The 14,696-nt window shown below is 38.7% G+C and overlaps 1 protein-coding gene across 6 annotated transcripts in view; it reads right to left on the bottom strand.

Annotated features, from left to right (window-relative positions):
* Positions 1 to 14,696, bottom strand: part of FAM13B (family with sequence similarity 13 member B) — a 65,074-nt gene that overhangs the window by 31,606 nt on the left and 18,772 nt on the right. For all 6 annotated transcript variants that reach the window (XM_090020985.1, XM_090020983.1, XM_090020988.1 and 3 more), the window contains 3 exons: positions 11,141 to 11,318; positions 10,558 to 10,702; positions 8,753 to 8,913 (listed from right to left, as the gene is read on the bottom strand). In XM_090020985.1, the coding sequence (XP_089877111.1) occupies positions 8,753 to 8,913; positions 10,558 to 10,702; positions 11,141 to 11,318 (484 nt within the window). The remainder of the gene's footprint in view (positions 1 to 8,752; positions 8,914 to 10,557; positions 10,703 to 11,140; positions 11,319 to 14,696) is intronic.

Raw genomic sequence — 14,696 nt, 5'->3', positions numbered from 1 at the left:
CTTCAAACAGTAAGACGGTATAATCAACATTGTTGGGATTCCAAAAATCGATGCTTTCGAGGAGTCCGATTTGTTTCAAACGTGACTCTTAGACTACCAAATCCTCCAGGTCTAACAGACAACTTTTATGCTGCCCGATGTAAGACTTTATATCATTCATTCAGTCTAGTGCTCTTAATACACACCTGGGATGCAACAGAGATCCTCAACAAAAGACATGCATTAATTAGCACTGCTCCAAAGCCTGGGGAATCCTCCTACTGCTTATGAAATAATGTTGCTTCTTCAACTCTCATACACGCTTAATTGCTAAAGTGATTAAAGTGTGGCAGTCAGAGGAAAATATACTTAAAATTAAGAACCCGGTACCACAGTCCAATAATGTATTTTATACAAGTCACGATATACATTGCACCAGTCTTAATGCAGAATGACACAGCATTACCAAGAAAAGATAAATATCTTCCTATTCAAAACTGCTACCATATTTTGGCACCTCTCAGTCCTAATGATTCCTTCTGTCCCTTTTCTCCTTCCTGTGCATAGCCCTGCAAAAAAGGGCAACTGATACCCAAAAATACCAGCAACTAGCCAGGGAGAACATATCAGATTTCCCTTCATGCCCTTTATTGACTCCATTTAAGCTTTTATAGCCTGTTATCTTCTGACCAGCGGTAACATTACTGCCTCAAGACATGTAAAGAGGAAACGGTACTCTTATATAAAAAAAGGCTTACTTAAAATCATACCTAAACTAGTATTTTTAATTTATTTACCTGTGCAGCAGAACTTTGCAGGCCATTCTGATTATTTTTGCTATTCCAAATGAGCACTTGATATAAAAATGCTTCATTTGAACAACAATGAAGTCGGATGTTGGCTGCTGTTTATGCATACTGCCTGTTTGGTTTCAATAGCTGTTTGTCAGACAGTACTTCTGTAGCGCTGCACTAAACCCTGCAGTCTAAATAGAAAGAGACTGCAACATGAGGTCACAACTGACACTAAGCTACCCAATCAACATTTGCAAGCCTTCCCACTGTGTACTTCACACTTTTTAATTCTGGGAGTAAAATGTGGGCATACATTTGGACAGCAGGAAAGTAACAAGGGGTCCTGTGCAGATATTCATCATCTACTTACAGCTAATTGAGACATTTTTGTTCAGTAAGCATCTTAGCAGCAAAGACAGACAAAAAATGCATTTATTCAGCATGGTCTACTCCTCAACATTAAAGGGCCCTTTTAAAATTGCACCTAATGTAATTAAAACAACACTACAGTTATAAGGACAGAGGAGCTGCTTTCTCTGAATATAAAGCAGATGGTTGCAGAACTTGCTCTCCTTCACTTTTCACCTTTTTACGCCTCTCGTCTCACTTTGAAACCCTCACAGAACGCACACATTTCACAGTCATAAAAATGGAACGAGCCTACAACAATTAAGATGAATGAACTGCAAAAAAGTAACATTGCTAGTATAACTGGTGAAAAATGAAGACAGCTGCTGAAAATTCAGCATACTACCAAAATAGGGTTTGGTTTGGTTTTTAGTGATTATCTCGATAGCTTCTCTTTAAAAATCAGTTTGGAAAAGTGAGTTTGTAAACACTAACGCATGAAATCCAGCAGAGAAGATAAAGTGCAGGGATTTTTCACTTTTTAAGTGAAAAGGTTTCTGATGATAAAGCAAACACTGCTGCCTCTAAATATGTAGTACCAATGAGTGAACAACAGAAGAAGTGCTCCTCTGCTTGGGGAGCAGGGGTTATTAATCAAATATTACTGAAATGTTTAATCTAGGTGCCATTTTCTAAGCAGTCACCCAGTCAGGCTACATTACTACTTATTGCCCATGTTATCAAATACTGTGTATCCAAAATGGGATTCCTCCTATTCTTCTTCTTTTAAAAAGAATGATGTTAAGTAGACACATATTACATTACTCAAATTATTAAAATCTATTAAAATCTAAAGGTGGCCTGTCACTCTGTACTACAATAAGCAAACCATAACCAGATGCAAGTCATTGGTTTGAAAGGTTCTTCTTTTAAAAGAGTTTCTTGATAGGGTTTTTTAAAAAGAGGGTATTACATACAACAAATACTGCAGTTGGACAGTCAACATCATCTGTGCAACTTAAATTCACCCCATTCTGGTGCATATGGTCTATGAACATAACCGTATACTATTTTTCCCCAGATGCAATGGAAGAAAAGGATTTATAGCCACAAAATAAATTTTATTATATATATAAAAAATGTGGATTTAAATATTTTGCAGCTTTTAAATATATATGCCGCAAAATATTTAAAATCCACATTAAATAAAAATAAATGCGGCACCTGACAAAGAAGTCTCATCTTGATGCAATTCTTCAATGCAATATTTAAAGTAGCTAGCAAAATACCTCTCCAGATATCTTAAATCCATATATAATATTTCAGAAATGTTAACAAGTCAATATAATAACATGCAACACCTTTTAAAGATCTTGTTTGTCCTTTAATAAATCACTTGAAAATACCCTGTCAGTTAAAAAAAGACTAAATTCAAAAACTGAATTATCAGAGCTAGAGCTTTGAAGATACGTACTCAGATTGCCTTTGCCCAAACAATCTATCCATTAGGTCCAATTAGACCATATGTAAAATGCAGCTCTCAGTTTCCATTAAAACTGCATTTATAAATGTACAATATGAAAAATGGATTTAAAAAGACATCTGTGAGAATTTAAAATCACTACTAAAAGGTTAAAAAAGTTGAAAAATTCTTTAAAAATAAAATTTTAACTTTTACCCAATGTTAAGCTCTCTTGAAAGAAACAAGAATTAGTATTACTGATTCATTTTTAATTAATCCTAAACTTAGTAACAGATTATATTTGACAGTTAAATTTAACAGCCTGAAGAGCAATCTCCTATCACATTTTCTAATTTATTTATACTTAATACAATAATTTTAACCCTAGTTAGAACATTGTATTCCTTGAGGTAGAAACTAAAAATGAGGTTCTCTCTCTCTTTTTTAAACACAAGCAGCTATATGATTGTCACACACTATAGCAAGCATAGCAAATCCCATTTCAGTTACAAAAGTAGCATGCTTTCCACTTGGTTGTTTTACCAGTTTTATTAAAGTGAATGCTTAAAGTTAGGACAGTAGGTAGGTATCAAAGAAGTGACACTGTTAACCTGAACCTAGTCAGTTTTGATGAGACAAGAGTTTCAGGCACTCAAACTTCTCTTAAAATCTCCCTCTACAGTTCTGGTTTTTACAATCCGTTTTCCTCTCTAAGTGTTTTCTTCTTTCTTCTGTTGGTATGTAAAATGCCTAACAAGGAATTGACTAGAGGGAGGAAACTGTAGAAGCAACTACAGGCAGCCCCCGGACTTACACCACGATTGGTTCCTGAAAAACACATCTTAATTCAAAGCTTAACTCAGAACCGATTTTTCCCATAGGAAACAATGTTATAAATGGGAGATTGGTTCCTGAACCAAGGCCCAATACCCTGTTTTCACCAAAAATAACCCAGAATTTTGTACTCAATCAATTATAGCTGAGTAGTATAGCTACATTAATGTATTTATAGTGCACCTAGATTTATAATGTATGTAAACAGCAATCATACTGATTTGGAAGAACTTCTTTGAGGTGACTTTGCTGGACTTTTTGAAGGGCTCTTGGCTGGAGTCTTCTCGGGAGCTTTGGCTGCTTTCTTAAAGAAAATGTTTGGAGGAAGTTTGGACAAATGTTTTCCAGGGAGATGGATGATGCAGAGAACTTGTTTGCTGGTGTGGCACTGCGTTGCATCAAGCATTGTAAATTCGAAACGGATGTCAGAAAGTTGAAACAGTGTCAATTTAGAAACGATGCAAGTGTGAAACGTTGTAACTCGAAAAGCTGTAAGTCGAGGACTGCCTTACATACAGAAATGCTGTAAAACCCATAAAGTAAAACTGAAATAGAAAATACCTTACAGATTACCTATAGGAACCTACCTGTTTTCCAGACAAAAGTATGATTTTAGGCTGGTGCATCTTCTCTTTAAAGTGTCAGTGTCAGTCTTAAATAAAGGAAGATTTTTGACTCCAAAACTCTTCTCTTGTTGAACTCTAGATATAAGTTTTTCATATCTATATCATTTTAAAAATGTACAATGGGGAAAGAAGCCAATTTTTAACATTCTCTCCCACTTTTGGGGATATTTTGCCATGCTGCACCTAAATTTTAGTTCTAATGTGCCAAAGAGCAGTGTGTGACCACAACAGTCTGCCCAAAGGAACCTCTTTGTGAAAAACATAGAAAGTACTAGACTGGGCTGGACCATGGATCCATCTAGCCCAGATTCCTGCATCTCTCAGAGACAGAAAACAGATGCTAAGGGGAAGAGAGTTGATACAAGGCTTATCCACTGATCTTGTCTGCCGCCCCTCTTTCCTTGCTGCTTCCAGCATTCAGAGGCCTACAAAATCCTAATAATCAGCCTTAAATACCATATTTCATACCCACTGATGGGTCTTTGCTGCATGAAACTGACCAATCTTCCTTTGATCTGGTTAATTTCCTATCCTCCACAACATGTGACAATGGGTTTAAGTTAATTACACACTGCATGAAAATGTACTTTGTTTTAAACCTGCTTACTAACAACTTTGTCATGCGTTCTCTACTTCCAGTATTGAGTGAACGCAGCTCGTTATCTTATAGACCTCATTGTATCCATTCCCAGTCATCTCTTCCTTAAGCTGAAGAGTTCTACACGTAGTTCCTCCTCATATTGAAGCCTCTCCAGATCGCCAATCATCCATCCTAGTTGCCCTTCTCTGTAAGTGAATGGCCAAGAGCAACTGCCAAAGTCTCAGACTTCATTGGAGGTTCCCCCTGTTCGATCACCATCAGACCCAGCTTGAGGAATATTCCTCTAGCTGTTAAATTTTAAATGGTGGATTACAAACTAAGTGTCTAAGTGTTTGCAATCCCTACATATGCAACTACTATAATGTTACATTGCAGGAGCACCATTCAGCACTGGGATAATTTTATTTAAATAGAATCTTTATATACTTTGCCAACAGATAAAAAACTTGCCATACCATAGCCAAGTAGGAAGTGCATTCAGCAGGAAAGTGAATTCGCTCCTGAATGAACTATACTACAAGAAGAATATCTGACTTGCCAAAGGAGATAAATTTCTAAAACCATCTTTTCTTTGTGTGTGAAGCCACAGTGGCGAATGGGACCCTGGGGACTGGGCAGGGAGTGGGACAGAGCCACAGGTGGCTTGTCTAGGAGATGTGGGTGGGGGAAGCTCCGCAATGCTGCGCACATCCCAGGGATGTGCCCCCCTAGATTTGTGCGCATGGTGGAGGCAGGCTGCCCACTGCTGGCTTGGTGCTCTCTGCCCTGCTGCCTTTGCCCCAGAAGCCACGCACTGTCTGCATGTCCTTTGCCCATTCAGCGGCAGTAGGGGAAGCAAGTTCTGCCTCCTGCCGCCAAGCAGGCAGGGGACACAACGAGGCTCCTGGGGCAAAGGCAGCAGGGTAGAGAGCCCCGAGCCCACAGTGGCCAACCCACCTCTGCCCTCACCCTATTTGGTTCCACTCCTAGAAGTGTCCCCCACACTTACAAATTGGAGGTGGCAGCACTTGAACTAAAGCTGATTTGACAAGCCTTAATTCAAGCGTCCCCGCTGCCATTTTTAAGCACAATGACGCTGATCCCCTGGATGAGTCGAGTCACCTGCAGCTCTATCCTGCTCCCCACCCCAGCCTCGGGGGCCCGTTCACCACCCTGGCTAGGCAGCGCCCCCAGCCTCATTCCTGCCCACACACTTCTCCCCTTCCTCACGCCCCCTCCCCTCCACAGACTTACCTGTAGGGCGCTGCTCTCCACACTGCCCAGCTGTGCTCCTGTAAACTGGTTATCAGATCAGTATCGACCAATATGTCTGATGAATAATCGGCTATCAGTATCAGCCAAGAAAATCTTTACCGGTGCACCCCTAAATACGCGTACGCTGACGATGCTGCCATAGTAGCCTAAGGAACTGACATGATGCCTGAAAAACATACTGAGCACTGACATAGTCGGTCAGCGATGAGTTCCATCTCCACAAGTGGAGCTTAAAGTTGAGTATCAACAAATCAGTATCATCACTCTTCCACCTGGACAATAGTCCAGCCAAAAGCATGCCTGCTCTGATATTCAGCAACTACATCTTTCTCTGTGAGAATACTCCAACCTACCTAGGAGTTGCATTAAACTGTTCTCTCACCTATAAACAACACGTTCAGAAGGCCAGCAATAAAGTCTCTGCACAGGTAGCTGCCTTAATATGTTTAGCCAGCACCACATGGAGTGCCAACTTCAAAGGGCTCAGAACTACTGCACTTGCAATAGTATACACCCCAGCAGAATATTATGCTCCTGTATGGTCCAGAAGTTGCTGCATTAAAAAACAAAACAAAAAACACACAACTCAACACTGTACTTAACAGTGCACTGAGACTCATAACAGGCTGCACAGCTCACACAGAGAAGTACTGCCTGTACTCTCAGGCATTAGACCTACTGATATAAGATAGACCCTAACATCATTACGGACAATAGAGGCAAGAGACAACTTAACTGAAGACCCAAACAGATAAAGGCTTAAGAGTTTTAAGAGTCATAAACCAGGTACTTTTACACATGCAAGCGCCACAGCGCCAGATGCTTTGAAAAGCAGCTGGAACCGCATTGCTTGCAGTTGTATAAGTAGTGAAATGCGCATCAGCGCTGAGAAAATGGCAGTGGCTTTTGAACTAATACGCAGAGAAAGCATGTTTAGTTCAAAGGTGCACCGCCATTTTCTGTGCACCGACGCGCATTTCACTGCTTATACAACTGCACACGGTGCAGAGTGGTTCACATCAGCTTGCATGCGGAGCAGACTCAATTAATCACAGCTGCTCCAAAGTAGTGGACCTCTGGCATGTCGCAGGGCAAAAAGGTATGTGTATAAGAGCCCAAAGCAAGCAACCTCCTGGAAGAGACTGGGGATGCTGAACCAAATGTATGGACAGCAACAGAGTGAGATGACTGCTGGGAAAGGTAAGACCTGTTCCTACAGTGTTTTATACCAACACCAAATGAGTCACCTATTGGGCACAACCTTGACAGAGAAGCATGGGTCAAGCTGAAAGGGAGATCTAAATATGGACACTTCAAAACAACACCTTGTAAGATGAACATCTTGGACAGCTTCCTGTGTGAATGCAGTGTCCAACAAGCAGCGGAGCACTTAATTGAAAGCTGCAATCTTTACAAAACATCTAGACAGGGCTCATGGCATCCGCACATTGAGCAATAATACCAGACAGTGGCTTACAGATTTTGAAGTTGATATCTGATGCCATATGAAAGAAAAAGAAAGGAGATAAAAGAAATTCTCTGAAGACTGAGTATAGCTCAGATCCCCTAACTCTAAGCGCTGTTGTTTAATCTGCAAAAATCACCTCTTCAAGACAACAATTAGAATAGATATGGAGTTCAAGAAGATTTCCCCTGAATAAAACTGTCATACTTTTCTTCCTCCAAGTTTTAGTACGCAACAGCTTACATTATGCATCATGCAATATCTGCATTTACAACATAGGGGAAATGTGTATACTCCTAATTGAATCTGAACATCTACATTAAACAGACCATTAAAAGGTTGCAAACAAGCAGTCAAAAATTAAATTAGGAAGAGCCAGAACCAGAACATTTAAGCTGCTGTACAACCTTGAACATCTACAATATAATACAGTCTTTAACTAGTCTTCCTTCTTCATCCCAGCCCACCACAGCTGACGCCCCTTCTTTTTCCTGCAGCTCATCATTCAAATCTCAGCATTCGTTCATGCTCAACCACCTCACCAGCAAGTTCTCCTCACTGGCCCAAAGTCCCCATCTCCCTGGCTGTATTTGTACCATGTCAGATATTTAACTGGTAATGTGTAGTATGCCTTGAGCCTTGCCTGGTGAGTTACTAACAGCTCAGCAAAATGGTGAAAAGCCTACATTAAACTAACATAACTATTACTTCCAAATACCTGCATAGTCATGTCCCCTCTGTCAGAAAAAGGGGGGGAAAAAACTGTTTCTAGAAAGGAACATTTTTCAAAGACATCATGTACCAATTAAGAAAGACCTGAAAGTTTTTTCCATCATTTTTATATCTAATTTCAGCTGTTTATACAAACCCTTAGAAACTTCTTGATGATTTCTGCCCACAATCATATAATCAAAACAATTAGCCTTGGATTTCTTGCTCAGTCGGCAAATAACTTTGGCTTTCAAATAATTGAATGTATAACACGCTGGTTTTCATGAATTTTGCACATAAAAAGGAAGAGGCAAAATGACTTTGGCGCTACCAGTCTCTAAAGATTCTCAGTTGTTTCCCAAGCATTCACTCTCAAAAACAAGTTTACATTTTCATTAAAATGAATCCAGAGGAAAAAAAAAGGAAGGATCGTAAGGTTAAATTTGCATTCCACAAAATCATTCCTGAGAAAATTTGTGAAGAATAATTTCATCAGGTTTTACCACCACTACTGCTCTAACAGGCTGGAAGTCTCATTTAATTCCAGTGTCTATAAAATGAAGTACAACAAACCTGAAGAGTGTGAAGGTTTCACAAATACTACTCAACAGCACATTTACTACTGAAGTGGTGATAATAAAAATGTAAAGCATAGTCCCTTCTTTGGTATATACTTACCTTGTTGATGCTGTAACACTACTGGATTCTGAGAAATTCTCCATTGTGCCTAGATGTACCATATCTGGCCCTTCATCAGGTTTCTCCCTGCTGTCTTCTGGAAGTTCTTCAGACTGCTCAAGCTTATCATCTTCCTCCTCTTCCTCCAAAAGATCATTTATCTATAAAAATGTTAAATGTTTGGAGCACTACAAAAAAAAATCCCACAGCTGGAAACTGTGTGTTGTTACAAGTTCAGAACAAATAGGTTTGTGCACGAAACAAAGAATAGTTAGTTATAAACAGGTGGCCTCAAAGGATCCATGCCTTCAAAAATGAAACTGTAATAAAGAAATTTAAATAAACTACCAAAAATGCTTTCAGAATACAAATTAAAAGCCCTATAAAGTAGTAAATCAAAGCATTTAGAGTCAGGGCTTAGCATCTATTTCCTGAACCTGTCAAATCTGCTGCAACACTGCATTTGCAAGTTTCCACACCTGCGAAATAGAAATGGGATAACATTCATCCATTTCACAAGGTGTTGCAAGGCTCATTCATTCATGCCTGAAAAAACACTTTGAAATCCTTTGATGGAAGGCAAACAGAAGTCTATACATTTTATGATTTTCATGTCCTGAACAATTTTTTTCTACACCTGCAACAGCATAGAAGTTACAGGCTTCTGCCATGTGAAAAAATGTACAAGGTGAGAATGTTAAAGTGTGCCAATTAAGCAAAAGTATGTGCACGATTTGCTTCATTTTTAAAACTGAAGCATATTTCCCTAGTAAGTTGCTTCTCTAAATTGTGAATTGGCTGAGCACTTTAAGGAAAAATATCTGCTTCTGTTTGACTGGTACAACAATCTTGCTTTTAAAAGGGGCCTGACAATCCTTTCCCCAAAATACTAAATTAATTCTTTTCAACTTAATACACAGAGGTACAACTGACAATAAGCTACTTGAAACAACAAAAAATTGTTTAATCAAATCAAACCAATGACAGTGGATACTATTATTATGTCTGATTTTAAGTTATTTTTGCCAAAAACGAATGAATGCTTCAGTAATCAACTCTCAAAAAGCCTACTCAATATATCCACATGCGCACAGTAAATAAAAAGGTTTCCATAAGAAACAAGGTTTAAAGTAAGTTTCTGACAAATTATAACTGTGGGAAACCATGATGGGTGGAAACTTTTAAAGAGATTAAGTTTTATTTGCAACTATCCTGACTCTAACCATTTCTTTTTTCTTTTCATTCTGTTTTTTTAATAAATCTCTCCTACCTTCTGCACACTGAAAAGAAATTACCATGTGCCATGTCCACAACTGGTAAAGTGTTTTCTATTTCTACAATATGTAAAATGAATGGATCATGTCCACGTGACTATTTTGGGCTGTTTCTCAAGTTCGTGTGCACACGCTCAATTGGCTGCCCTACAGACCCGACAAATGCAGGCGCACGTTCTTTCCAGGGTATGTTCTGTTCAGGAAAGCCGAACAAGCATGAGCATTAATGATGGGGTGAATTAAAGAAACAAGTAATAGGATGGATGAGTGAAATGATCCATTTTGGTTAATATTACTTTAGGAAAAAAATCTTGTTAAAAACACTTCTACCAGAATAATACTTGGTGTCTGCTTTAGCCTGGATTTGGATCTATTATTAAAAGAGATAAGTAATACTTGAAACAGTGTCATTATAGGAGATAATGTACATGTCCACAACCCATGGGCTATTTAATACTGTGATTTTAGTTCCAATTGTGTTGTAATTCCAGTTTTCCCTTCAAGAACAGACTAGGAAACAAAAACACTCACCTGCTCAGTTATTGAACTTAAATCATTAGTAGATGAAAATTCTTCCTCCTCATTCTCAAAGAATTCATAGTAGTTCTCCAGAAGTCCCGCCATTATTCTGCTAACTATTTCTTGTTCTTTCAGATCCTCCACATCTGTGTAAACGCTAATAAGATTCCAATACCATCTTAGTTTTAAAAAGTTTGAATTCACCCAGTTACCCTGTGAATATTTTTATTATCAAAGATACCAGTTTTCTATTTTTTTCACATGTATTTCTATTCAGAATGACTGCAATCAACTCCATTTGGATTACTACATTGGGAGAAGGGTCTTATAACTTTAATTTGGATAGTTTACACACGAGTAGTAAAGGAACAAACACTGGGCTAATTAAAACACTTTATAAATAAGTAACACATGGTATTCCCCCACAATACAAATGACGTATTAGTATATAAATAACTCCCCTCCAAAGTTATATTTTATACTGTGTTAAACAGCATGCTTACAACATATAGAAGCAATCTTCTGACAAATACAGCTAGAACATAATTATGCAGTCAGTCACATGCAACTACACATACTGGTATAGCTAACTTACTGGAAGACATCTGGGCCAAAGACTGCAGCCAACGAACTTGCAGACCAAATTTCTTCATGATGCGATGCTACATTGGCTAAAAATCTACATAGAAACTTTAACAAACTGTAATTAACAGGCGGAAGCTGCTGCAAAAGGAACCGCAACTTTCTTCCAAATTCATCTTCATTATTATAATCTGTAAAATGTAATAAAAGGATTTTAATATAAAAAGCTCATATGCTACACATCTAATATTACTTGTATTTATCAACTTTTGACTAAAACAAAACCACTTCATCTCTGAAGTACAAAGAAAAGTTTCATGTGACAAAGGAGGTCTCAAGATTTTAATTTTACTAGTTCAGCCAGGGAAAAAATGAAAAAGGGGGGGGGGGGAAAATCTATCAATCACAAGTCTGGAGAAACTTGTAAAACTATAATCCTTATTAGCAACTGACATCTTCCCATTGGTTGCTAAGCCCATCTGCCCCGTTTCAGTTTCCAGATCCATTCTCCCCTTTCTGCACTTGATGAAACAGGATGACTTTCATATTTTCTTCTACAACTGTTCTCCACCAATGATTCCAATGACTAAACCAGCCATACTGTTGTGTGGTGCTGTCAGCTGACTTTGCCTTGCTGCAAAATGGATTTCTGCAAAGTATGTATAATCTATACTAACAGTTTCTCTTCTGCTGAGTAAGGCACTCTACCTAGCAGGTCCAACTACCAGCTTCTCAAGTATTTCTCCACAAATCCCTAAACACAGCTGCACACCTCCACAGCACAAGAGCTAGCCTTTCTTCAGTTGTGCACTTTCTCATACTTGAAAATATTTGTGGAGGATTTCAATCAGATATAAGAGAATATAACTTTCAAAAGCCACAATGAACTCTAGCAACTTGTTAAATTATCAGTATTCCAGACATACAGGTTGGAAGGGATTCCACATTCATGCTTCTCAAGGAAGCCCCATTTACAGACAGGAAGTGTCAAAAAAGAACAAGAATAAAAAGGGAGATAACTTCAGTCAGGTCTCCCTTGCCTCTCTGACAGAGAAAGACACCACTTCCCTTGCCATGACCTCCTGAAAGTTTTGCTATCCTAGCTAGGTAAAGAGAATATCTAAAAATTGATAAACACCGTCTAACAAGGCAAGAGAGAGAGGGAGAAACATTGGCCCCGAACATCAAATAAGTAGAGGCAGAAAGCACTTCTGCGTGAAGACACAAGTACAGTAATGCCAGCCAGCAGCCCTGAAAGGTTTTTCTCTCTGGTTCAGAGATTGCATAGCTACAACATTTGAATCCATATGCAACAGGATACAGAGGAACAAGTCGTCTCACTGTTGCATTAATATACAAAAAGCTCAATAAAATGCTAATACAATCTTTTACTATACAATCAGTGTCACACTAGATAAGTGGGGGGGGGGAGAGCAAACCAAAAAAATTCAAAACGCTACCTCCCCCACAAAATCAATCTTTGCCCTTAAAAAGTGAGACAGACAGACAAAACAACACTTCTGCCTGTCTTTACCAGTTTGCCTTAAGTCTAGGTTCTAAAAGCAGAGACCTAAAGTAAGAAAGTACTTATCTGTAAATGAAGTCCTTTGAATGTAGTCCATGGATACACACTTCTGGGACACAAGGCCTATGGCACCAGGGTCAAATTCACACTTCAATTAGTAAAATCACTTGCCTTCGAGGAACCACCATTAGGCCTGCACAGAACGAGCCTTGAAGGGTATATATGCCACACCTTGTTATATAACTGCAAGCTGTGCAACTAAAATATAGGTGTGTAAACTAAAGCCTAGAGTTGCACAGAGAACCGGCGGAAGAGGAACAATGCTATACAAAAAACATGCATCTAAAAACACTAACACTTGCCAGTAATTTCCTTCTCCTAAACTAGAACTGATCTGCTTTCCTGGAAACCAAGATAATATGACTCCATTAATTTAAGCATAAAAAAACTGTCACAAGCCATAGACCCAAAGTAGAGGAAATCACCCTAGATAAATGCCATGTTTCTTAGTAAGGAAAATGTAATATCAACGTTTAAAAGCTTCATGAAACTGCTCAACTTCTCTTTTTAAAAATAGAAGTTACATGTTCTTATGAGTGTATATAAGAATACAATAAACCAAGTACAAAAATTCTGTGCCAACACACACAAAAGCAAATTATGAAGGACATGGGAAACAGAAGGATAAGACATATAGGGATGGTAATTATGCCTTTTGAAAAACCACCCTTTTCCCACACAACCTAGGTAACAAATCTTTCCACAATCATCTGTTCCAAGGGGAAAAAATACTGAGATCTGCACTGCAGTTTTACATGTTGCATGATAAATTCACTGTTATGACAGCATAATCAAGTAAATTTCTCAACTTGGGGGCATAACTGTGAGAAACTAAGGCTCTCCTTATCCTCATGATTCTTTCCCTTTAAGCACCTAAATGTTATGAGGCATTCTTTTGCAAGGGAAAAAAAAAAAAAAAAGAACTTGATCTACAATTTTTCCAGAATATTTGATTCACAGTTAGCTAGCTAGTTCTCTTGAACTCAGAAACAATGAGTCAAAGCAGCAGCCATATTGCATATCAAATAAAATGTCTATTAACATATTGGTCCATTTCTAAATTTGCGAAGTTTTTTCAAATATTTGTACACAAAGTCTCATCTTTTAGACAACCACCAGTTAGCCTAAGTCACTAGTTACCACCCAAGGCAACTTAGCATTGTGTATAAAATCAGCTGGTCCTCAGTTGCTATTCAACAGCCTCTCCATGTTTGAAGTTTCAGTGAAAATGCAGGGTGGAGACAGGGAAATTGAACCACCTTTTCAGCCCTCCCTCAAAAAAGACAGGCCCCGCCAAGTCAGCTGTTGAGGTTTTACAGCAGAACAACACTGGAAAGCTTGCACTAACCTGCTTTGGTCATAATAAAAACCAACTCTACAGCCCTCACAGCCATAACCACTAACTCTGAAAAATATTCTTGTCACAGCAAACTTAACTGGACAAAAGCAAAAAACCCAAATACTAGAAAAGAATGACTAAGGGACACAGCGAGAAACAACTTTCATGCTCCAGCTGATGCCACTGAGAACTAAAGAAATTACCAGTTATGTTACAAGGTGTGGTACATTGATGTCTACATACCCTTTGAGGAACGCACAATGCGTTACTAACGGTAGTGCTGCAAGACAAAAGTTTTTACTAGTCAAGTTATGAATTAACTCCAACACTACACAAACACAGCAGAGGCCAAAAGACCCAGGAGAGTGGATACATATAGACAAAATTTGTGAATTAACTGGTATGTCAACATAGGGTGAAAGTCTGAACAGAAAGCGTTCTACGGTAGACAGGGATAAAAAAACCCAGCAGCAACAGGCTGACCACAACTTCCTGTGGGAATGAGGTACAACTGAAAAATATGCTAGAAGGGCATAACAAACGTCACACTTGTAGAGGGTCTGCTTTAGGTCCTCTTTTCTGTTGCCACTGAAACCCTGCAATATTCCTGAGTCACGAACAGATGGACCATGTGCAACTGGTGGG

This window comes from Crocodylus siamensis, chromosome 10 (genome assembly GCF_052110815.1).
Source record: "Crocodylus siamensis isolate JL-2025a chromosome 10, ASM5211081v1, whole genome shotgun sequence".
Lineage (NCBI taxonomy): Eukaryota > Metazoa > Chordata > Crocodylia > Crocodylidae > Crocodylus > Crocodylus siamensis.
This window is presented reverse-complemented; position numbering and strand designations above follow the sequence as displayed.